This window comes from Scyliorhinus canicula, chromosome 12 (genome assembly GCF_902713615.1).
Source record: "Scyliorhinus canicula chromosome 12, sScyCan1.1, whole genome shotgun sequence".
Taxonomy (NCBI): Eukaryota; Metazoa; Chordata; class Chondrichthyes; order Carcharhiniformes; family Scyliorhinidae; genus Scyliorhinus; species Scyliorhinus canicula.
In genome coordinates, this window is record NC_052157.1 from 151,916,158 (window position 1) to 151,941,665 (window position 25,508).

A 25,508-nucleotide genomic window follows, 5' to 3' on the forward strand; every position below is an offset into this window, starting at 1 on the left:
GGCAGGTTTAACACGCGCTCAGCAAGAATGCTTGTGAATTCCACTACATTGTGATGTTACCAACACTTTGAGAGGCTTGGGCATCACTTTGTTCCTGGCACTGATACCAGGCACTTTAACTCCTTTGAATAATTCCCAGGAACAAAGACCCGTTTTCAGTAAACAAAACACCGCAACCACCCATGTTTGGAAGGATATCAGCTGTGTTGTGTTCTCATAGCAACTCACACAAATTTGATGAATTGCTTTGTGTTTACAGCACAGAAATTGACGTTGGGGGTCACTCAAGCCTCCTCCCACCTCCTCTTCATCTCAACCCCTCATTTTTTTTTTTTTTTTTTATAAATTTAGATTACCCAATTATTTTTTCCAATTAAGGGGCAATTTAGCGTGGCCAATCCACCTACTCTGCACATTTTTTTTTTGGGTTGTGGGGGCGAAACCCACGCAGACACGGGGAGAATGTGCAAACTCCACACGGACAGTGACCCAGAGCCGGGATCGAACCTGGGACCTCAGCGCCGTGAGGCGGTTGTGCTAACCACTAGGCCACCGTGCTGCCCTCTCTCAACCCCTCATCACACCTCTCCGTTCCCCTCTACCTTACCTGCTTATCTAGCTTCCTCTGAAATGCACCTGTGCTGCTCACCACGATCGCAATATGTGGCCGTGACCTCCATGTCCTAACCATTCACTGGGTAGTAGGTTCCTCCCGAGTTCCTGATTGGATTTGTTGGTCACTCTCTTGTATTTTGAAGTCTTCGCATGGAGTGCACTGTGGAGAAATTTGCAAGAGTCATCGGTGGAATTTGTTGAGGGGTTTAATCTGCCTCTCCTGGGTATCAATCGGAAAGATACGAAGTGTTAATCCATTGTTATATTGTTTCGTTTGTGTATTCGTTCAAGGATGTGGGCATCACTGGTAAAACCAACATTTTTTTTCCCATCACTCATTGCCCTTGAGAAGATGTTGGTGAGCTGCCCTTTGAACCGTTGCAGTCCCCGTGGTTTAGGAACGTCCACAGTTTTGTTTGGAAGGTTTTGACCCAGCGGCAGTGAAGGAACTACTAAATAGTTCCAAGTTTTGATTCGGAGAGAAACGTGCAGGTGGTGATGTTCCCATGTCCGTGTCCTTCTAGGTGGTTGAGGTCAGGGGTTTGGAAGGTGCTGCTTATGGAACCTTGCTGCCACTGTGTGTAGGCAGTGGAGGGAGTGAATGTTTGTGGAAGGGGGAGCAATCAGGCAAGTTGCTTTGTGCTGGATGGTGTCGAGTTTCTTGAGTGTTGTTAGAGCTGCGCTCAGCCAGACGAGTGGAGAACGTTCCGTCACACTCCTGATTTGTGCCTTGTAGATGGTGGACAGGCTTTGGGGAGTGTGGAGGTGAGTTACTCGCTGCAGAATTCCCAGCCTTCTCTGCTCTATGGACATGATTGCATTAACACGAGAATATCATTGATTCTCCCAACCCAATGACATTTTCCAGCAGTGTAGATGGGCCACCACTTCTTAATCTAGTGACTACACAAGACCAGCAAAATACCCCTTCTGTAAGAACGGGCTGCATTTGGAGCATTGTTCTTCAAGTTGGTTGTCCCTGTACGAACCACCAGAAACAGTGAGAAGCTCTGGTCTACCCATTGTCTGAACTCGGCTTCACTACGTCTTCCAGCCCTGGTCATTCTAGCACTCAAACATATCTTTGCCACTTTGCAAAAGCTAGAGGACAGTATTAAAAAGCAGGAAAATGGCCCTCCGGTTTGACCAAGGTCTCCTGCAGTGACTGACTAGAAATCCAGGCTACTGCTGGGGAGAGGAGTTTGATTCTCACCACAGCAGCTGGTGGAATTGCTAAATCTAGATTTAAAAAGCTAGTCACATGAATAGTGGCCATGAAACCACTGCCAATTGTTGTAAAAGCCCACCTGGCTCGCTGATGTCCCTTAGGGAAGGGAATTTGCCGTCCTTACCTGGTCCTTACCTGGTCTGGCCTACATGTGACTCCAGACCCACAGCAATGCGGTTGACTGTTAAATGGCCTCTGAAATGGCCGAGCGAGACACTGAGTTGTATCGAATCACTACAAAGAAAACTACAGGGGAAGAAAGGGTTGGATCATCCATCACCGGCATGTGCATCAGGAATGTCAATGGCAAACCCAGCTCTGTCGACCATACGAAGTCCCACAGACAAGTCTTGCAGCAACTTGACACTGCTGTGCTCACGGAAGCATACCTGGCAGACAGTGTCCCAGGCACCACCATCACCATCTCTGGATATGTCCTGTCCCACTTTGCAAGACTTCAACATCCACTCTGGTCCCCGTGACATCTCATGGCATCAGGGCAAGGACATCTCCTGATTACCACCGACAGCCCCTCCATGTTGAACACCATTTGGAGGAAGCACTGAGGGTGGCAGAAGGTGCAGAATGTACTCTGGCTCGGGGACTTCAATGTCCATCACCAAGAGTGGCTCGGTAGCACCACTACTGACCGAGCTGGCTGGGCCCTAAAGGACACAGCTATTTGACTAAGTCTGCGGCAGGTGATGAGGGAACCAACAAGAGGGAAAGACATACTTGACCTTATCCTCACCAATCCACCTGTCCCAGATGTATCTGCCCATGACAGTATTGGTAGGTGTGATCACCGCACTGTCTTTGTGGAGATGAAGTCCTGTCTTCACATTGTGGACACCCTCCGTCATAGTGAGTGGTAACCACAACCTGTAACCTCATGGTCCGGCATTCTCCCACTCCACCAATATCACCAAGCTGGGGGAATCAACGCTGGCTCAGTGAAGAACGCAGGAGAGCATGCCAGGAGCAGCAGCAGGCATACCTGAAAGTGAGGTGTAAACCTGGTGAAGCTACAAGATATGACTATTTGCATGTCAAGCAGCCGAATCAGCAGGCGATAGACAGAGCTAAGCGATGCCGCAACCAACGGACCAAATCTAAGCTCTGCCGTCCTGCCGCATCCAGTCGTGAATGGTGGTGGACAATTAAGCTAACTGGAGGAGGAGGCTCCACAAATATCGCCATCCTCAAAGACGGGGAAGCACAACACATCAGTGCATTTGCAACAATCTTCAACCAGAAGTGCCGAGAGGATGATTCAGCTTGGGTTTCCCCAGCATCACAGATACCAGTCTTTAGCCAATTCCACATGATATCAAGAAACGGCTGAACACACTGGATCTTCAAAGGCTATGGGCCCTGACAATATTCTACCAATAATTCTGAAGACTTGTGCCCCAGAACTAGCTTGCCCCTAGCCAAGCTTTTCCAGTACAGCTACAACACTGGCATCTACCCGACAGTGTGGCAAATAGTCCAGGTAATGCCTGTCCACAAAAAGCAGGATAAATCCAACTCAGCCAATTACCACCCTATCAGCCTACTCTTGATCATCAGCAAAGGGACTGTCGACAGTGCTATCAAGTAGCACTTACTCAGCAATAACCTTCACATTGACGCTCAGTTTGGGTTCCGCCAGGGTCACTCAGCTCCTTAGCTGATTACAGCCTTGGTTCAAACATGGACCAAGGAGCTGAATGCCAGAGGGGAGGTGAGAGTGGCAGCCTTTGACATCAAGGCAACGTCAAGGAGCCCTGGCAAAACTGGGAATCAGGGGAAAATATCTCCACTGGGTGGAGTCATACCTAACACAAAGGAAGCTGGTTGAGGTTGTTGGTGGCCAATCATCTCAGTCTCAGGACGTCACTTCAGGGGTTCTTCAGAGTTCCCCAACCACCTTCAGCTGCTTCATCAATTAAAAAAAAAAATTCCATAAATTTCGAGTACCCAGTTATTTTTTCCCCCAATTAAGGGGCAATTTAGCGTGGCCAGTCCACCTATCCTGCACATCCTTGGGTTTGAGGCCCACGCAGACATGGGGGAGAATGTGCAAACTCCACCTGGAGAGTGACCCGGGATCGAACCTGGCACCTCGGCCCCATGAGGCAGCAGTGCTAACCACCACGCCACCGTGCCGCCAACCGCTTCTTCCATCCTCAGCTCAGAAGTGGGGATTTGCGCTGATGTTTGTGCACAATTCTGCACCATTCACGATTTCTCAGATACTGAAACAGTTTGTGCCCGTGTGCAGCAAGGCCTGGGCAATATTCAATCCTTGTCTGATGAGTGGTAAGTAACATTCAGACCATGCAAGTGCCAGGCAATGCCCATCTCCAACAATAGGGAATTTAACCATTTCCCCATGACATTCAATGGCATTACCATCACTAACTCCCCAGTATCAACATCCCGGGAGTCACAGTTGACCAGAAACTGGACTGCAAGAGCAGGTTAGAGGCTGTGAATTTTGCAGAGAATAACTCACCGTCCAACTTCTCTCTCTCTCTCTCTCTCTCTCTCTCTCTCTCTCTCTCTCTCTCCCCTCCCCTCCCCCCCCCCCCCCCGCAGCCAAAACCTATCCACCATCTACAAGTCACATGTCAGGAAAGCAATGGAATACTCTCCACTTGCCTGGATAAGTGCAGCTCCAACAACACTCAAGAAACCATCCAGGACAAAGCAGCCCGCTTGATTGCTCCCCCTTCCACAAACATTCAAACCCTCCACCACTGACGCACAGCGGTGACCGTGTGTGCCTTCTACAAGATGCAGGGCAGTAACCCACCAAGGCTCCCTCAACAGCACCTTCCAAACCCACGACCACTAAGGTCCAGAAGGACAAGGGCAGCACTTGCATGGGAACACCTGCACCTGGAGGCTCCCCTCCAAGTCACTCACCATCCCGACTTGGAAAAATATCTCCGTTCCTTCACTGTCGCTGGTCCAACATCCTGGAACTCCCTCCCTAACAGCAACCACACGGACTGCAGCGGTTCAAGAAGGCAGCTCACCACTACCTTCTCGAGGGGAAAAAAATGGATGGGCTGACTGAGTCAGCGATGGTACGAGACGATGATAGCGATCCCATGAACGAATAAATAAAAAATCCGACACGTCAGTGGAAGTTGAACCTTCAACCCAGGAAGGCTGGGGCCAGCCGATTGTTGCCCTCCGACTTCTTAACACTTATACCAGATGAGAAGCCAAAAAAAATGACAAGTCTGCAGAGTGAGTTGTGTTTATTTTGACACGATAATAATAAGCTCGCTCTCAGGAAATGTAAGTGATGGCACCCCAACAGGGAGCTGCGGGAGGCTGACTCAGTGTTCGACATTAGGAGCAGGTTAGCAGTTAACATTTCTGCTTGTTTAAAGAATTCTATCCTACCTATTAATATCACGAAAGCATTTAAGAGCTGACTTTAATTATATGCATCTGTTAAAACTGCTCTGCCTGTGCTTTTGTGATTTAATCAGGCACCTCTGAATATCTAATGAATCCCATGTGGGCAAGTTCCCCCACTGCTCAGAGGTTTAACAGGGTGGCGAAGACTGTGGATGTGATGGCCGCACAGCAATTTTTGTTGATGGCCTTTTAAAATCTGTGTGAGTCAGGATGGAAGCGCAGGAACCCATTTACATTTTGTACCGATTAACAATTGGGAGGGATGTTGTGGGGGGGGAGGGGGCAAGAGAGTTTCTGTTCGCTGATAATAGACAAGACACACAAGAGAAAATGAAGGCCTTTGGCCCTGCTGTGTGTCCTTTGGCACGGGATGCCCAAAGTGCCCGTGTCCTTTTTTTTTTCCCCCGGATGCCATCCAGGGAGAAGTTCTGATTTTTGACAGGGTGTCTGAAGAGGGCAGAAACGAGCACAAGAGATTTCTTTCCCCTAAAGGCGAGAGAGGTTTAGAATCGCTCCAGCGAGGAGGGGGCCTTTCGGCCCGCCATTGCCTGCGCAGGCTCCTGGGGAGGGCCGTCCAGTTTAGTCCCCCACACCTCGACGTTTTCCCCCTGCACATTAGACCCCTTTGAGTACATGTCCAGTGTCCTTCTGAAAGCATGAACGGGAGACTTTGCAGATGGTACAGTCTACGCACTTTACCAAGTGCCGTGAGGGCATCTTTAACCTTACCTCTGCACTGAAAGGTCTCCAGTAGCTCTTCCCTCTTGTAACAGGTACAACGTAGTAGACTGGATATCTAGTGATCCTGTAGCTTAAACATTCACGTTGGCCCCATCACCCTGCCTCTTTCACCTGCAATACACTCTCTGCTGGATTAAGTAAGTTAATTATTGTGCTGAATTAGTCACCTTCATGTGCAATAACATGGGGCCAATCGAAGACAACCTGCTCCCCATCCACCTCAACACAATATCAGACAACATGTGGGGAGTTAGGGGCGGCATGTGACGCAGTGGTTAACACTGGGACTGCGGCGCCAAGGACCCGGGTTCGAATCCCGGCCCTGGGTCACTGTCCGTGTGGAGTTTGCACATTCTCCCCGTGTCTGCGTGGGTTGTACCCTCACAACCTAAAGATGTGCAGGTTAGGTGGATTGGCCACGCTAAATTGCCCCTAAAATTGGAAAAAGAAATAATTGGGTACTCTTAAATTTATATAAAAGAAAGCATGGGTGAGGATGGGATCAGCAAACACCGTGCAGCATCCACTTGAGCGCTTACAGGCAGCGGAGCGACATTTTACTGGAGGTGTTGGCTATTGGGATAGGGCACTGATATGTTTCCACTTGTTGGGTGAATCCACCACCAGGGATTCTTTGGGCGGTCACAAATAAATCCAACAAGGAATTTGTGAGAAAGGTCCGCCACACAGAGCATGGTGAGAATGTGGAACTCACTACCACGAGGAGTCAGGGTGAACTATGTAGGTGCATTTCAGGGAGACGATTATAATAATAATCGCTTATTGTCACAAGTAGGCTTCAATGAAGTTACTGTGAAAAGCCCCTAGTCGCCACATTCCGGCACCTGTTCGGGGAGGCTGGTACGGGAATTGAACCGTGTGCTGCTGGCCTTGTTCTGCATTACGAGCCAGCTGTTTAGCCCACTGTGCTAAACCAGCACCTGCCGAACATATGGTGAACCGATAGAAAGGTATGAGGGAGAAAGGTGTAGGAGGAGATGCTGCAAGTGTGAGATGAAGCAAGATGGGAGGACACTGATGTGAAGCATAGGGACCAGTGGGGCCGAATGGCCTGTTTCTGTTTTATATACAAGCTCAATGTAACTTTGACACGACCGGCTTGAGTGTAAATCTCAACAAGCTGTGTTGTGAAATACCATAAACTCGACAATTACGCACTTGTGAGCTGTTGGATTGGTTTAGAAAGCCAAGCAGTCCAGCTCCCCGTGACTGCAGGCCCACCCATTTGACTTTTAATTTAGAGTGCCCAATTATTTTTTTTCTAATAAGGGGCAATTATCCACCTAACCTGCATATCTTTGGGTTGTGGGGGTGAGACCCACGCAGATAGGGGAAGAATGTGCAAACTCCACACAGACAGTAATCAGGGTCAGGATCGAACCCAGGTCCTCAGTGCCGTAGGCAGCAGTGCTAACCACTGCGTCACTGTGCCTCCCAATGCCCTTTCAAATCACCTAGCCGAAGAACACCCGCCACCACCTTAACAAGAGACAGGTAATGAATTTTACATTGGCAGCACAGTGGTTAGCACTGCTGCCTCACAGCGCCAGAGACCCGGGTTCGATGTCGGCCTTGGGTGACTATGTGGAGTTTGCATGATCTCCCTGTGTCTGCGTGTGTTTCCTCCGGGTGCTCCGGTTTCCTTCCACAGTCCCAAGATGTGCAGGTTAGGTGGCTTGGCCGTGCTAAATTGGCCCTTAGTGTTCAATGGTCAAATGGGGTTGCAGGGGAATGGGCCTAGGTTGGGTGCTCTTTCAGAGGGCCGGCGCCGGCTCGATGGGCCAAATGGCCTCCTTCTGCACTGTTGTTCTAAGAATATTAGCCACATCCAAAGATTAGTAGCGATGCAGCTGTGATCTCGCAGTACAAGGAATGGGTTTGGACCCTTGACTGGTACCTAATGTTGTTTCTGTCAGAACTGTTGTCCTACAGTAGTGTTAGGAAGGGGAAGTCTATTAATTTAAACCTCCCCCAGTCCCTAAGTAAAGGACTGAGATTCCTGTCGGCTCGAGTGACAGTGGCGCAGGGCGGACAGGTGGTGTGAGGGCACAGCCACTTCACGGTGTCATTAAAGTTCTGCCCGTCAGTCCGGGAGTTCTATGCGACACTGCTGCTTCAAGAGGGCCTTCAGGGTTCAACAGAAATGGCTGGGCGCTAGAGGGCCAACGGCACGTGCTACAAGAGTGGTGGGAAATTGAACATGCCACAGCGGGCTCAGTGCATTTGGTTTTGGAGTTGTGGAGGGCAGGTAGGTGGTCCGGGACATCACACTATGACAGATTTGGATGAACATGAAGCAGGGCTGGCAATGGTTATGGGGGGGGGGGTCTTGCCATTTTTGTGTCTCGTGCGACATTTTTAAAGAGGTGTGTCATCTTGTTGGTTGGTTCGGTGGGGGTGGTGGGGGGGGGGGGGGGGGGTGCAAGAGAGGCAGGCAGGGAGAGGAGGCGAAGCGGGCCAGGTTTCTCGAACAGGCCTCAGAATTCCTTGGAAGTGGGCGACATCCCTTCAGCTACTTCAGTGTCCTCAGGAGCCAGCGTACGATGACAGAGTAATTGGTGGGTGTGTCAACAAGATGACATGGACCCTTTAAGTAAAATTGCACATGCCTCGTGATTTTTGTTGTTTGGGGGGGGGGGGGGGGGTTTGTGAAAGTGGGTACAGTAAAACCTGTCCTCATGGTCACCTAGATTAAAGTCACCTGTCTTACGCAGCAAGTTCTTCTCAGAACCAACAAATTTCTAATTTAATTAAATAGGGTCTGCACCCGGATTAAACAGCCACCTGCTAACGTGGCCACAACCACTGGTAAAAATGACAGGTAAGCAATGTAAGTAAATTAGATCCTGCATCTTAGAGATTAACGTGTTGCCCTGGTACAGAGTCAGGATCTCTGCCCTTGGGAAGGGCAGGGGGAGGAGGGTTGGGCACAAGGACCTTCTCGATTATTCTCCACCACTTCACTCCCCGCCACAACTCAGGACTCCCCCGCCACCTGCCTCAAGCAATCTCTTTGGTTCAGGCTTCAAGGTGACTGTTTAATACAGGTTTCACTGTAAATTGGATACGGAGCATCCTTTAGCAATAATCCTTATTCCCCGTTTATTTCTAAGTAAATGGCCGGGATTTGGGTGGCCTCCCAGTTCTCATCGATTGCGTTGTTCAACCAGTACTTGAGAATTTACACCAACCCCCCCCCATTGCATTGACATTCATAGCCAGCAAGAGCTAAAACGAAAGCCATTCTGGCCATTGGCCGGACGCTCATTTACCCTGCGCCTTTTTTCGCAATGACATCATTACTGGCGAGAAGAGCGACGACTACATTTGGAGTCCGTCTGAGCTTGAACCAAGTTAGTTTGGGCACGGCACAGCCCAGCCGCTCAGAGATGACCTCGGGGTGAGAAAGGGGGCTCCTGTAAGTTAGTCAGTTGGTGATCTTGGGAGCGAAGACTTGAGACGCTGTCTTGCAAAATGAGCATAGAATTCAGACCAGAGAACACTGATGTTGTGGTTAGAGATGCGAGAAAGGCTGGGATATTGAATGTTGCTTAGTTGTCACTTCATTCCAGGCACATATTTTGGCGTGACCTCATTGATTTTTAAAATAAACCCCCCCACCCGCCAATTCAAAAAGATTGGTTTGGTTTCAACACAGTTTTCACGTTAAGATAATTCCCACCTTGTGTGAGGCGACTGTAAGTTGGAGCACCAATCTCTGGGTTTGGATTGATATTTATCATGGTATTTCCAAGTTGGTTGACTCGGACCCAAATTGAAATTAAATTCTGAGACGCAACGTGCCCCATTTTGAACCAACAGTAGAGATTTGCGCCCCCGAGGGACAATGCTGCGGACGTTCCTGCTTCCGCAGTGGGCCCTTTCCAATGAGCGTACAGTGAGGTGACTCATAGCCAATTACCTTGGGTCGACCACGGGCCATGTGGTGCCATCAACTGGGGATCTGGTCACAGACCATGCCACTCTCTGTACTGAATAAACACATACAAATTTGAGTTTGCCAGGAGGGGAATTCAACAGCCTTTTGAACATCACTAATTGTCGTACATTAAGTGTTGATGCAGTGTTACTGAGGACATGATGTAGGTCGAGGAGGTGGGGGGGGGGGGGTGAAATTAGCCCTCAGTGATTGTGAATAACACACCCAGTTTTATACCACCCCACATTGCACTAATGGGTGGGGCGGTGGGCGCGGGAGTGTAAACCAGGCAGACAATTCACTATTGCCTATTTTATACTTTCTCCAGGGACAAGTTTCACTCCCAATGTTTTCGATGCACTTTGGGATCATCCTCCCCCCCCAATCACTCCCCCAACTTTCTCTGTCACTACCCCCGCCCCGATGACAATATATTTATCATCGCGGGCATATTTTGTTTTTGCACTTCACACCCCGTCCGCTGTTTGAAAGAAAGATTTTCCAACTCGGTCCTCCCCGGAGGTGGAAGAGCTGCGGAGGTTGAGAAACTTTAGCCCAGCCCTCCTGGAAAACGACCTGTTTCCTCACGAGTCCCTAGACTGCCCTAGAACTGTCGACGTTTTTTTGTGTTTAGACTCTGGATATTGTTCACCGTAGCTGCCATTTTATTAACATGCTGTGTGGTAGAAAATCTAGCTTCCTTGTAGTTTGCATGGGATGTGAATGGTGTCTCAACACGGCCTGATCTAGAGATTGTTATTCCTGCATGAGTATCAGATCTGATGTGACGGAAGGTAGCAATACGCGCCGATGGTCTCTGTGTTGGATGATTGTGTTCTTTTGGGGGATAGGTGGTGGGTGAGGGTGGGTGGGTGTGTAGTGCCTCCGAGCTTTTTAGCAGTAGTAACGGGCTGACTTATCTATCGTAAGTACCGCTGTTGTCTTATCGCATGGTCTTGGACTGAGTGTTAGAACATGGGGCCTTAGGCTGTTGTAGTGTTTGGCATTGATTTTATGCATACTATGCTCGTGCCTCATACCCAGTTCTATTCTCTACACACCAGTCCTGAATAGCTACAGTGCTCAACCGAATTATGGCGCCCCTGCTTCCCCAGCAGGCACCAACCCAGCACGGCCTGGTGGATTCCCTGGAGCCAACAGTCCAGGCCCAGTTGCTGATATTTATGGTACAGCCAGCCAAGACTCTGGTGTCGGTAACTACATGAGTGCTACCAGTCCCCAACCCGGTTCTGGCTTTGGACACGGCATTGGGGTAAGTGTGATTTCAATTCATCCCCTTTCTCTCTGTTTTCCTCCATCCACCCCTCCCCTCCCTCATCTCCTCTCTCTCTCTCTCTCTCCCGCCCTCCCTCTCCCTGCACTCTCTTTTCCACCTTTGCTTAACACAAGCATTTGGTCTGAAATTAAAACCATAAAGACCTAAAGAGCTGAGAGACAACCCAACCCTAACCTCTGACTGAGGCTTTATCCTTCAGTATATATATTCCACCGGCCATTGCTCATCTGCCTGTGTCTTTAACTTGCCCAATATTGGAGGCCTGAGGCTTATTTGAGAATTCGCCAGGGAAAAAAAACAACTTTTCTTTTAAGATTTAAAGTTTTATTTAAAGTCGAAGAGACTGAAGAGTAACAATCTAGTGTAAGACCCATTCATGGCAGGGAAATCACCTTACGATTTATGAATGGGAGGCACAAAAACCCAACCCCAAATGTCTATAAAATGCCACCTAAATTTGTCGAGCTTCCTTAAGATACGGCGATCCTGTCGCTGGTTATACTTCCCCACGCACCGTTTACCAATCGGCATGATTCATTGTTCCCTTCTTCGTGGGTACACACATGGGATTGGCCGTCTCGCTTGAAGCAAGGTCAGAGGTTGGGCTGGTTTTCATCTGGAGTGTGTTATCTGTGTCTCCTGAGCAGCTGATGTTGTTACTTATTAATTTTTTCTGTCCGGTGTAAAAGAAGTAAACTTTTAACACAAGTTGTTCATTTGAAAAGGGGAGGGAACAAATGGGTATATTGCACTATTTTGGGGAAAAAAAGCGTAAGCAATATATTTTCAGTGTGTGCGGATTTTAAAAGTTCCATTACGTACTTTTTGTCCTTTAGCTGTTAAGCCATGTAACAGTAATAATTTTCATATCCAAGGCATCCTGTACAGGTATATAAGAGAAAGTCCTCGAGGTACAGTTAGGGCACATCATCCTAGTGGGGGTGAATCACAATGTCACACTCCAGAAGGTTCAGTAACTCTAATAATTAATACTGAATGTTTGCTGTTTAACTTGCAGTTTTTTTTATTAAATGCATGGTTAGCATTATTTGCTTAAAGAAAGTGAAATAAAAATATTTCTGTCTGAAAACCGACGACCGAACCTTGACCAAGAAGCATAAAAAAATGGATCAGATGTGTCACACTCAACAGGGCAAAGGGTGCCACAGATGTCACATTTCATAGGGCACAGCATGATGGGGAAAACCTTAAACGTCAGGCACAGCAGGATGGGGGAATTGTTAAATGTTACACACAACAGGATGGGGGAATTTTTAAATGTTACACACAATAGGATGGGGGAATTGTTAAATCACAACAGGATAGGGGAATTGTTAAATGTTTGACACAACAGGATAGGGGAATTGTTAAATGTTACACACAACAGGATAGAGGAAATTGTGAAATGTTACACACACCAGGACAGAGATCTTTAACATATTAGGTGCAGAAAACCCCAGGAACAGTTTACTAGACAACTACACCAGGATCATACTTGTATGCAATGTGATTGTCTGTACTATGGCCATGTTTGACCCCTTCTTTAAGTAGCCCTTGTGACACTGCGGCTCCCAAGTTGTAGCTGTATATAATCGCAGGTGGCAATTTTGGGGTTTTCACAAAGAAATATAAAAAGGCAGAAATAGTCACAATCCCAAACACCAATTTCAAAACACCAAATCCCTATAATATTTAGTGCAATTTGGAATGTTTGAATTGACAAGGGACAGAAATGCTTTTATTACATTTTCCTTAAGGCTAATTTAATGGATGATCTGATACTGTGTGCAGCATGTCTGGCTGGAAGATTGCCTTACTGATGATTCTAGTGGACAGTGTTTGCGTTGGTCTGTGGAGGCTGTGATGCCTTCACCCAGTAATTGTTTCTGGCCCTGATCTTGTCTGATATGTTTTCTTTGGCATTTGTTCCTATCCCTTTCTGTGGCCTCTCCTGAAGATGTTGCCTCATGTTGGATATGGTGCCACTAGGGGCGGTGTGGGAGGTACCTGAATCGCACAACAATCATTTCTTGCCCGACTGCATGTTTGACCACGGACGTGGTCCAGGCCTACCTTCGTGTCTGCGCACATCCACTTTCCAGTGAGAGTGTGTGTGAAGGGAGGAGGAGCCAGAATCTTGGTTCATTTCCTTTTCCCAAAACTCCATGGGTGCCGATCACCGCCCTCGTCCCTCCCCTGCCTTACAGCCCCTCAAACTGAGACCTCTTATTTTAACCCCTTTGACATTCAACCCCCGTGTTTCCACCGAATGTGGAACTATCCCTACTTTTCGGGTCAGTGCAAACAAAGGATCTTGCCCACCCCGTCCTCCCAGGCCCATGTGACTGCCTCCTTTCCCAGGTGACCTAACTTAAGGCCTTCCAAAACAGGCTTCTCAGAAAGAACCTGAATGTGATTGTCTGTCAAAATATTGAGCTTTCCTGCTGCAGGTCAGGCCCATTACTCTGGCAGCAGCCAATAGCCACCAAATCTTGTCATGCAAATTGGCAATAAAGTCTACTCAGGTACCACATTAATGCTCAGTTGTCATGCCATGAGTTAACCTGTCTGCTCCCGTCCCTCACCAAAATTATCTTAAAAATAAAGCTAAAGGCAGCAAGGTGGTGCAGTGGTTAGCACTGCTGCCTCACGGCGCCGAGGTCCCAGGTTCGATCCCGGCCCTGGGTCACTGTCTGTGTGGAGTTTGCACATTCTCCCCGTGTCTGCGTGGGTTTCGCCCCCACAACCCAAAAATGTGCAGGCTAGGTGGATTGGCCACGCTAAATTGCCCCTTAATTGGAAAAAAATGAATTGGCTACTCTAAATTTATAGAGAAAAAATAAATAAAGTTAAGACTCAAAGTGAATCTCCCTGAGGTTTACACATAAGTAGCCTGACCCGGAACTGTCAGGCGATGCTGCAAATGTGAGATTTATTTTATCATTATTTTTGTTGTTGCTAATAAGGGCATAAGAAATAGGAGCAGGAATTGGCCACACAGGCCTTTGAGCTTGCTCCGCTGCTGCAATAAAATCATGTCTGATCCTCCACCCTAGCACAAATTCCTGTCTCAATCCTCCTGGCCCCTTAGTGTTCCAAAATCTATCGGCCTCAGTCTTGAATACAGAACATAAAACATACAGTGCAGAAGGAGGCCATTCGGCCCATTGAGTCTGCACCGACCCACTTAAGCCCTCACTTCCACCCTCTCCCCGTAGCCCAATAACCCCTCCTCACCTTTTTGGACACTAAGGGCAATTTAGCGTGGCCAATCCACCTAACCTGCACGTCTTTGGACTGTGGGAGGAAACCGGAGCACCCGGAGGAAACCCACGCAGACACGGGGAGAACGTGCAGACTCCGCACAGACGGTGACCCAGCGGGGAATAGAACCCGGGACCCTGCCGCTACTCGAGAGACTGAGAATTCCCAATTCTCCGAGAGTGCCAAAGATTTCCAACACTCTGTGTGAAAGAGTTTCCCCCTCACCTCAGTCCTAAATCATCCCGAGTTCTTAACCACCCCCCACCACCACCACAGGCGAAGGGGAAGAGTGTCAAACCCTCTTTTCTAATCTCTCGGAGAATATCGCAGAGCATTCTCCAGAATTCTGATCCAGCCAATATAGACCAATGAGATGAAATGCTGTGGCTTTGGAGTTGAAACTCGCCTCTTAACTGTATGTGTTTGCATCACGATGCTGTGCTCTGATATTAGATGTGTTCGCATGAACCCATATGAATCCTGAGGAGAGGCTGTCAATCCTGGTAAGGTAACGCTTTGCAAACCGCCCCCAGCATATTGCAAATATCGGGGGTCTTAACGATACCGTGACCCTGACGACACAACGTGGTGCGCCAGCGTGTGACACACTGTCTGAAATCCCTCCCCCTGCTTTTTAAGTGAGCCTTCACTTATTTTGTCCATGACGTCGAAATAACAGGGAGCAGGATTTGGGTTGAGTGCCCAATGACCCGTGTCCCGCCCATGCCCTTTCAGGACCCATGACTGCTAAATTCAGAACTTTTGCGTGCCTCTTGGGGCTGAGAAATCATGTCTTCTCTTCCCCCCCCCCCCCCCACAACCAAACCCCCAGGTTGCTACATCACCCCACCCACCCAAGTAGCGGGCAATATTCTTTACTCTGTGATTTTGCCAAGCCAGACGTTAGTTTTCGCTGTGACAAGCTGCCACCCTGACCCATCGTGAATTAAAAGGTCGAAGCTTTACTGAAGCCTCACCGGGCTAAAGACATTGCCCAAATTAACACTCCGCCTCACAGAGGAGGCAAATCGCTGACCTCCGTTCGCTGCTCTCAGCCGACACGGATGTGAATAAACTGGGCTCCACTCTCTGACCATTATTATTGCCGGGGAACAGTGCACAGTGAGCGCGTTGAGGAATGGGGATAGGAGTGAGGGCTCCATGAACCGGCCAACACCTGTTGTCCACAAGGAAGGAACCTTTTGGCCAAGATATTGGAGGGTTATTGTCAGCCTGCTCCTAATATCTTTTGGGAGGGAGGGAGAGAGAGGAGGATGAGAAAGAGGGAAGCAGGCAGTGCAGCAGTAGGAACAGTAAGCTTGGTCCATCGCCAGCACCTCACCCAGGCAGCCCATAGTTCATCCGTCACCTCTAACAACCAGGCCTAAAGGTGTGGACTGAAGGAGATGTACATAGCAGAATGGGTTGCTCCATTCTGTAAATCCCCAATTGCCAACAAATCATTGGAATACAAATTGTGTGTGGTGGGGGGGTGGGGGGGGGTTTTGGGGGGGGGGGGGGGGGGGGAATGAGAGCAGAGTGGGGATTGACAGCCTGTCTGCACAGTGATGCCATGAAGAAGCAGTCAATTCAAATACAATATGCTCCTGGTCCAGACTGCCATGTCTCGAATATATATGTCAGATGCAAAAATGATTTGTGTATCATATATTTATTGTTTTTATTAATTTTTAAAAGAACTTTAAATCCCTATGTAGAGAGGTGCAGGTCCCTAATATACAGAGGTGCAGGTCCCTAATATACAGAGGTGCAGGTCCCTAATATACAGAGGTGCAGGTCCCTAATGTACAGAGGTGCAGGTCCCTAATATACAGAGGTGCAGGTCCCTAATATACAGAGGTGCAGGTCCCTAATATACAGAGGTGCAGGTCCCTAATATACAGAGGTGCAGGTCCCTAATATACAGAGGTGCAGGTCCCTAATATACAGAGGTGCAGGTCCCTAATATACAGAGGTGCAGGTCCCTAATATACAGAGGTACGGATCCCTAATGTACAGAGGTGCAGGTCCCTAATATACAGAGGTGCGGGTCCCTAATGTACAGAGGTGAAAGTCCCAAATATCGAGAGGCAGAGGTCCCAAATATCGAGAGGCCCAGGTCCCGAATATCGAGAAGCCCAAGTCCCAAATATCGAGAGATATGTGTCCTGAATATCGAGAGACCCAGGTCCCGAATATCGAGAGATGCGTGTCCCGAATATCGAGAGACACAGGTCCCGAATATTGAGCGGCGCAGGTCCCGAACATCAAGAGGCCAGATCCCGAAAATCGAGTGGCGTCGGTCTCTAACAAAGTAATTTCCCATATAAGTAGGAAGTTTAGCATGAGGAAGTAGCGATCACTGTAGCAAAGGTGCAGATCCTTGTGTATTTCCACCGATTTATATAGTGACGTTCTGGCTCTTAAATAGATGTCTATTTCTAAACTAACATTGCAACTGTTAATCACCTTGATTACTGTGAGAAATTGACTGCAAGAAATGTATGATGTAGCTGAAGCTCCCTCTCTCTAGATCGCAGGGTAACTGTGAATGAAGAGGGCGAAAGCTGTTATTCATGACGGTTATGTTAAGTGATGAGTTGGTAGAGTTTGATTTTGAATAACATCCTTTCCTGAACAAAAAGGACTGAATGGGTCAGAGGAAAATGGATAAAGTTAAAGGGATATTCACACATTGGATCACCCAAACCCACCGACCCACGTAGACTCCCTGAGGTCTGGGGAAGGTTTTCCGCATTCCTCTAAAGCCTGCAGAGTTATGTTCAGTTAGGAGGAAGACGGTTTAGCTGAACCACCTCTTAATTGACCCAACACCAGGTCACTTCCTGTAGCTAAATCGTCAGTCTTTTGGAGTTTGCTAGTGTTTTATTGAAAAGAAAAAGAGAAATGTTTCCTTGTTTGAATATGTATTGAGCACTGACGGACTTAATAACTGTGCGATTTTAGGGGCCCTTGATTGCGACTGCATTCACAAACGGATACCATTGAAAGCAAACAGGTGGTTGGTTGGTTGCCATCTCAGGTTTGAGGTATTACATATTATATATATATATATATATTCCATCCCATTTTCTTTCCTTGCTTTTCCTAAGGTAGCTAATCCATCCCTCGCCCGTTGACACGCGCATTTCCATCCTCTCCTTTATTCCTTATTTACCTAATTATCACTCTTCTACCGCTTAAGCTGTACCCTGTTGTACGGTATGAGAAAGAATCCCGTGTAGGCCGCAGACGTCATGGCGGATTAGTGTCCTTTGGCATCCAGGCTTGAGTAGCGTCAGGGCAGATAGGGCCTCCCGTTGTATTCTCTCCGAAAGAGAAAAGAAAGACCTGCGTTCGAATAGCACCGTTCACAACCTCAGGACCTCCCAAAGATCTTTGCGTCCATGAAATACTCTTGCAAGTGTGCTCGCCGTGGTAACGCGGTAAATGGGGCAGCCAATTTGCACGCAGCAAGTTCCCACAAGCAGCAGTGATTTTTCTCAAATTATGTTATTCGAAGGATAAGTATTGGCCAGAGCCAATGGAGCATTTGATATTTTTCTTGTAGTGTGCAGGCGATTCGTTTAGGTGCATGGCCCCTTTAATTTTGCAGGGTCTCAGACGCATGGTATCTTAAAGGGACCGACTTGTGTGCAGCATGCGCGTGAACATTTGGCCAGGGCAGCAAGGGCGCTGAGTATGATTGGCTTGGGCAGTCTGGAGGCACTATTGAGCAGATACACGTCCACGGCACCATGATAACTGTAACATTTGGCCGATGCTACCTGAGACAGCAGATACAATAGCCGGTGTATGAGTGATGTAATGGTGTGCGGGAGGCACCGCTGATGTCAAACATCGCGTTGCCGCTGTTTCAAAGAAGAGACGGTCTTTCCGGTGTCGCGAAGCAAACATTTATCTCTCAACCATCATCACGAGAAACGGATGACGTGGCCGCCACCTCATTGTTGGCTGTGAGAGCTTGTTCAGTTTGGCTGCTGCGTTTAAAAAAAATTAATTTTACAAGAAGCGGGCGTCGTTGACTGGGCCAGGGTTTATTGCCCATCCCTAACTGCCCTCGCTCAGAGAGTATTTTTAAGAGTCCACCACAGGGCAGTGGGTCTGGAGTCACGTGTAGGCCAGACCAGGTAAGGATGGCAGATTTCCCACTTAAAGGGACATTAGTGAAGCAGATTGGGTTTTTACACCAATCAATGATAGGTTCACAGTCACCGTTCCTGAAACAGGTTTACCAATTTCATTGATTAATTGAATTCACATTCCACCGGCTGCTTTGGTGGGATTTGAACCCATGTCGCCAGGGCATTAGCCTGGGCCATTGGATTTCAAATGTACACCATTGGCTGCAAAGTGTTTTATTTATGTCCTTCAGTTGTGAAATTCGTGGATACAAATTATTTCTTCCTCTTCTCAATCCCCGCCTGTTTTGTTCTGTTTTTCGTTTTCTTAGTTTGGCCACAAACGTCATGTTTGTTATGGAAAAAAAGAATTGTTTTTTTGGAGCCCCTTTGGAAGAGGCAATGGGAGTTCCCCAGCTGAGTGAGCGCATGCAGAATGCCGCGCTGTGTTGAAGAAAGCCCTAATTGCTTTCCCTTGGTCGTACTGGCAATGGAGAGACATTCCCAAGGTCAAGGGGAACTGCCAGGGTTAACGGTCATCACCAAGGACATCATCAGACTGGTAGAGTCACCAAGGACACCACCAGACTGGTAGAGTAGAAAGGAGGATGGCAAAAGGAGGTAAAGGTTGGGTTTGTGAAGTCCGAGGGAGGGTGAGAAGATCGAGGGAGGTTTGGAATTCCACAGTTTTACCTCAGTGTGTGAGAGGGGGTGGAGGAGTGTGTTGGATGGTGGTATTGAGGAGCAGGATAAAGGGAGGAAACCTTACGGATAGCAGCATAAATAAAATAGGGGGGAAAAATGGTAAAACTGATTATGGTGGCGGGGAGTGGAGCCAGTTCTGCATTAGGAGATCTCACCCAGGCTGAGAGATGGCTGCTCTGTAATTGACCAATGGGAAGAAATTTTGAACACCTGTTTTCAGAGCTAGCCTCACTATTGGCACATTCCTGCTCGCAGGTATCGTCCTTTGAGGGAAGGAGACCCCCTGCTCTGACCCCCTCAATCAATGATTTCAAAAGGAAATTGGAGCAGGGCTACGCGGATTGAGAGGGGGAATGGGACTGACTGGAATATTCCTAGGAGATCCAGCATGGGCCGAATGGTCTCCTTCATGTGACATTTTGGCTCGACAAATAGCGGGATATCCATCTCCTTGTCTTGTGTGCCTGAACTGTGTTGGTGGGAGTCATGGGGGTAAAGTCAGGCTGCTGAGGACTGAGGACCAATGAGGTGTAAGGAGGTTGGGAATGTCTGAATGAGGAGGAAACAGCTTTCTTTGCTGATGGTGTGTGTTTAGAGCACAATCCTAGAAATTTCTGTTTCCAGCTCCAATCCTGGAATTGCCAGCAGCTGAAGATTGGGAATTCATCAACAGGAAATTCAGCATGGGTCATAAAATTCCGAAACTCCATTTCATGTAAATCTGCCCTTCCTGTATATTATGTTCATAAGTGACAGCAGCAAAGGGTGGCGTGGTGGTGCAGTGGTTAGCACTGCTGCCTCATGGCGCCGAGGTCCCAGGTTCGATCCCGGCCCTGGGTCACTGTCCGTGTGGAGTTTGCACATTCTTCCCGTGTTTGCGTGGGTTTCGCCCCCACAACCCAAGGATGTGCAGGGTAGGTGGATTGGGCACGCTAAATTTCCCCTTATTTGGAAAGAAAGGAATTGGATGCTCTAAATTAAATTTTTAAAATATGTGACAGTAGCGAGGTGATGCCTGCCCCGTTTCTAGACTTTGTGATGTTGCGAAAGTAGTACGAGGGAGGGCGAGAGCATTGTCCCGTGCTACTAAGTTAGATCGCCTTCTCCCCTCCCGCCTCATTGAAATGATCAGAAGCCAACTATTTCCCTTCTCGACTTCCCAATGCCCATATGATCATGAGCAACTGATTTTAATCCCTGTCCTAGGACAGTCTTGGGAGGATTCAAATGTTTCCCAAACGGGTTAGTTGTTCTGCTCTTGTTATGCCCCCTGGATCATTGAGTTTTTCCTCCTGTGTCCTCTTCATTAATTTCCAGGTCCATTTCATCTATTGCGTCCTGGCCCAGTGTGTGTCCGGACTCATTTTTGTCACTAGTTTGATCACTGTTCTAGTTCAGTGGACGACCCCATTTAGTGCAGAACACACCACTGTCGCGACTCAATAAGTGCTCAGCGAGGCATCCTTCAGCCTCCTGGCTTAGGCCTGCTTTATAACTTGACTGAGCATCTGCCCTTCCGGGTCGACAGTTAAGATGCTAAGCTTTGATTGCTGTGTGGTTGTACGGCCCTGCTGATGAAACCATCTTGGTAGATGCATTTATTCTGTCCTCAGTAAGGACTCTTAATTCCTACGCCGTGGCCTGTTTCCCCACTGCGATCATCTCCGTCCTGCGAGTATGCTCTCCTCTATAAGAGGAATCTGTAACCCTGTCTGTACTGGCTAGAGGAGGATGGTGCAATACGACTGTTAGTAAAGGCCCCAGAGCCCGCTTGCTAATTGAGGGGAGGAGATGGCACAGCGGTAATGTGACTGTCCAGATACCCAGGTCAGGGCTCAAATCCCACCCTGGCAGCTAGTGGAATTTAAATGCAATTAATAAATCTGGAACTGAAAAGCTAGCCTCCACAATGGTGACCATGAAACCATTGTCGATTTTTATCGTTAAAAACCCCATCGGGTCCACTAATCTTCGGTGACTCCAGAACTACTGCAATGTGGTTGACTCTAAACTTGCTCTCGGAAATGGTCCGGCAAGCCAAGCAGTTTTAGGGAAATTCAGGATGAGTAACGACCCTGCCCACGCCCTATGAAAGAATTTTAAAAACAGTCACCCTTGTACATTTGTGTATCTCCCGCATAATCCCCGACTATTCGAAGCTGGGACTGACAAAAGCTTTGCCCTCCACTATTGTAATCTCCCGCATTGAAACCCACTCAGCAATTCTAAAGAGACCCACCTGCTCCACTTGTGTAAAATAAATCTAAATCAACAGCCACAATCAATCATCAAGTCCATGCAGTCAGAATCCTGGGTAACCAGAGCCCCTTGGTGCCAATGGTGTGTGTGATGCACACACCATCACAGGAGGCAGCTGATGATCTCAGGTGGCCCAACAGGGCGGCACGGCTGCAGAGTGGTTAGCACTGCTGCCTCACAGCTCCAGGGACCCGGGTTCGATTCCAGCCTCGGGTGACTGTCTGTGTGGAGTTTGCACGTTCTCCCCGAGTCTGCATGGGTTTCCTCCGGGTGCTCCGGTTTCCTCCCCCAGTCCATAGATGTGCAGGTCAGATTAGCCATGCTAAATTGCCCCTTGGCGTTAGGTTAGGTGGGGTTACGGGGATAGGGTGGAGTATTGAGCCTGGGTAGAGTGCTCTTTCAGAGGGTCGGTGTAGATTCGATGGGCCGAATGGCCTCCTGCACTGTAAGGATTCTATGATTCTAACTTAATCAGGTCCCCACCCTCAATTTTTAGTTGATGAATTCAGGACCATCGCCCTGAATCTGAAGCAGCGATCCCATGCTTTAAAATGTTCACAATTTTTGCTGCAAAGTCTTCGTTCTCAGCTTGCTGGAGCTGCCAAGTGGAACAATTAAGGCACCCTCCACCTCCCACACCTGCAGCTCTCAGAGGAACTCTGGCCGCTCTGCGTTTAACGGGAGAGTATGAAAAGGCTTAAACGTTGTACCATCAAAATATAATGAGAGCTTTGCAATGATGTCAGAAGTTTACGGTGTACGAACACAAAGAACAGAAGGTAGACCATTTGGCCCAATGTGCATGTGCCAGTCCTTTGAAAGACCAATTGGATTTAAATACACTAATGACTCTTACTTTAATAGAGGAGTCAATCCAAATTATTTCAAATGTCTAAGCTACAGTCGGAGGACAGAAAATGTCAAACCAAAGCTAAAGCACCAGTGTTGCCTGCTGTCATCTCAAGTGAAAGTGAATAAAAGTGTGGGGGAACATATTAAACACATATCAAACGGAAATTCCCCACTTGCTTTATGTAAATTATTGATGTATTCAACTGATTAGGAACACTTGAATGATAGTTTCAAAAAAATAAAGAAGTTATGTCATTTGAATAATGAGAACACAACGCTTTGCATGTTAGCCTGCCCCTAAATATGGCGATTTGATATTTCTTTTTAAAAAATTTTATGCCGGGCGGATAACTCCAGACGACGGGCCATTGGACAGGAAACACCACTAAAACTTGCGAATTGACTGATGCTGGTCCAAACGGGTCTTGCGTGCCCCATAATGGAGCTGCAGTTCAGAACAATACCAGACATTTCCCAAGTTCCAATAGTTTGTTTGGGCTTACATTCGATCAGCAGACAGGAGATCTATATTTCTTTCCAATTAAGGGCCAATCCGCCTTGAGGCAGCAGCGCTAACCCCTGCACCAACGTGCCACCCCAGACGAGAGATCTAAAGGGGAAGGGAGTTAGATGTGAGCGCCGTGTCTTTGCAGCAGGTCATACCTGTGTCTATCCGTGCGAAATACTCGAAAGTCTCAGCCACGCGGTTGGGGGAGGTGGGCAGGGGTGGGGGGGGGGGGGGGGGGGGAATGTTGTTGAGTAGCTGCCCATGGAGACTGGTCCAAGCCATGCCTGATATACGTGCCCTGGTTTGCAGTTGCTCTCTCACAGAGAATATCGCCTAATGTGGGGGACATGGGAAGGGAAGAAACTTCCAGCGACGGGTAAGATAAGAAGCGTATGAAGCAGTGAATCTGCCACATTGCCTCTGGGGGAACCAAGGAAGCGATCCCTCAGGTACCCAAGCTACTTTGATTCCTCAGTGTGTCTTGCTGGGCTTGCTGGGCAGTGGTGACCAGCTCCAAATGGAACCATAGTGAGAGGGACAACAGGATAGCTCATCTGGCAGTGATCCAATCAGCTGAGAGATCAAACATTAGGCAAGTCCATGTGGATTTGCACCTGAACGATATTCTTACCCCATCCCCCCCGTCGCAGTTTCTCATTTCTCCTGTCGTGCAAACTACTGTGCATCCTCCCCACCTGCATTCTCGTGCATCCATCAGTCGTGTTTTAGCCTCTTTTTCTTTTCTCTCTTGCAGTTTGCGTCCCTTCGCAATTCCCCCGTTTGGTGTTGTCTCTGTCGCGACTCGACAATGTTCAGCGGTGCGAGTTAACCTTTTATTCTGCTCTTCTCCCTCCGACCCCTTCCTGTTGGCCTCCCCTCACTCTTACCCCCCTCCCCCCCCCCCCCCCCAACCCTCCCCTCTTTTGCCCACGTCCGCACCTCCACAGAGTTTATCAGGAGCTCCTTGCAAGACTGGCCGAACTTTCTGACTGGTCCCAGATTCAGGTGAAGTCATCAAAGTGAAGAAGAGGAAACTTTTAACAAAAACACACACAAATGAGCACTACATCATCACTGAGGAAAGAAAACTGGAGGTGGCACACTGTGGACTGATTGATTTTTTAAAACGAAAAATTAAATTGCATCATCTCAGTGGTCTACTGTATTATAATCTTAGGGTATAAAGAAAATGGCATTTTAAATGATTATTAATAATAATAGTCTTTTTAGTGTTCCTTGATTTATTTTGAAATTTATTTGAATCACCGATATTATTTTCCTCCCTGCTATTTGTGTTATGGGTAGTGATATGTAGTTCTTAGACTGTGTATAATATTTCTGACACCATTAATCCTGCAATGTAATCTCTTCAATCTTTGTGTGTGTGTGTGTGTGTCGTTTTGGCTGGGAAAGAGCCCCTCGTTTTAGTCCTTAAGAACCTTCCTCCCCAGAGTTTATGAATTCTGAAGAACTGTAGGTGTTTTAAGGGGGGGGGGGGGGTTTAGGGGTGGGTGGGGGGAGGGGGAGGGGGAGGGGGGGAGCGGTTTTGGAGACGAGGCAGCGGCTCAGGTAAATGCCAGAAACAAATGTGAAGACTGACGAAGGGGAGACGGTGGAATATTCTAGCACAAGGGCTGTCTCCCTGTGAGAAGGTTACTGCCCAGAGCCAGTGAGACAGGGGAGAGGGGGGTGGTGGGGAGGGGGGAGTCTGTACTGCTTTAAATGTAGTCGTCTAGAATGAGCGGGAAAGTAGCCTGACTAACCATCAGAAATAAATCTATTTTTTCTTTCGTTCTGCAACTGTATCTTGTTTAGCTCCACTTTTGGCAATAAGGTCGGGACTCTGAGATTTCTTTTCTCAAAGTCCTTTTTTCTATGAGTACTGTTTTCACTGGTTTGTGTTTAATTTTGGGTCGTCATTTAAAGCGTATAAGGTGTTTTATTATTCTGTTGTTGAAGTTGTGAAGTCTCAAATACTGTAAATAACGATTCCAAGTGGCTGCGTATATTCTATTCAAAGAGAGCGATTGAGGAAGAGAGAGAGAGAGAGAGAGAAAAAGGAAGAGAGAGAGAGAAAGAAATGTTTTGGGGGTTTTATTTTTGTTGCTTATGGTGCTGCTCTGGGATGATGGCACACTTGGCAAAGTAAGGAACCTATTAACTCGGATGTAAGTTGGAAACCCTGCCAAGCTTGGTTGCCTGGGCTGCACTGTAATACTAGCGTAACACTGTTCAGCTTGCTCTGTAGATGACTCTGGTGGAATTATTGACTGTACTCGTGTCATTACCAGTATGTTAATTTCTAGTCGATTTCAAGCCCCTTTGGACAGCTGGAGCCAAGTATCTTGGGTCTCAGGTTGTCTCAATTGTACTTTTATTTTATTTTTTTTTGTCAATTGAACATTTCACACCAGAAATGGGGAAAAAAAGAATATTTTTCACTTCGTAGACTGAAGAAGTAGTCCAAATAATATGTCAAACAGGTCCCACCTTGGAGTCAACTGCAGGTGAATTAT

The 25,508-nt window shown here is 47.8% G+C and overlaps 1 protein-coding gene across 13 annotated transcripts in view; it reads left to right on the top strand.

The window, feature by feature from the left end:
- msi2b (musashi RNA-binding protein 2b) overlaps positions 1 to 24,484 on the top strand; it is a 547,783-nt gene extending 523,299 nt beyond the window's left edge. For 7 of the 13 annotated variants that reach the window (XM_038814534.1, XM_038814543.1, XM_038814540.1 and 4 more), the window contains 4 exons: positions 8,784 to 8,855; positions 11,030 to 11,238; positions 17,494 to 17,576; positions 23,940 to 24,484. In XM_038814534.1, coding sequence (XP_038670462.1) covers positions 8,784 to 8,855; positions 11,030 to 11,238; positions 17,494 to 17,535 — 323 coding nt within the window. In that variant the 3' untranslated portion in view covers positions 17,536 to 17,576; positions 23,940 to 24,484. Of the gene's footprint in view, positions 1 to 8,783; positions 8,856 to 11,029; positions 11,239 to 17,493; positions 17,577 to 23,939 lie in introns of those variants that run through there. The other 6 variants (XM_038814535.1, XM_038814541.1, XM_038814546.1 and 3 more) reach the window with 3 other exon arrangements.
- The last annotated feature ends 1,024 nt before the right edge of the window (positions 24,485 to 25,508 follow it).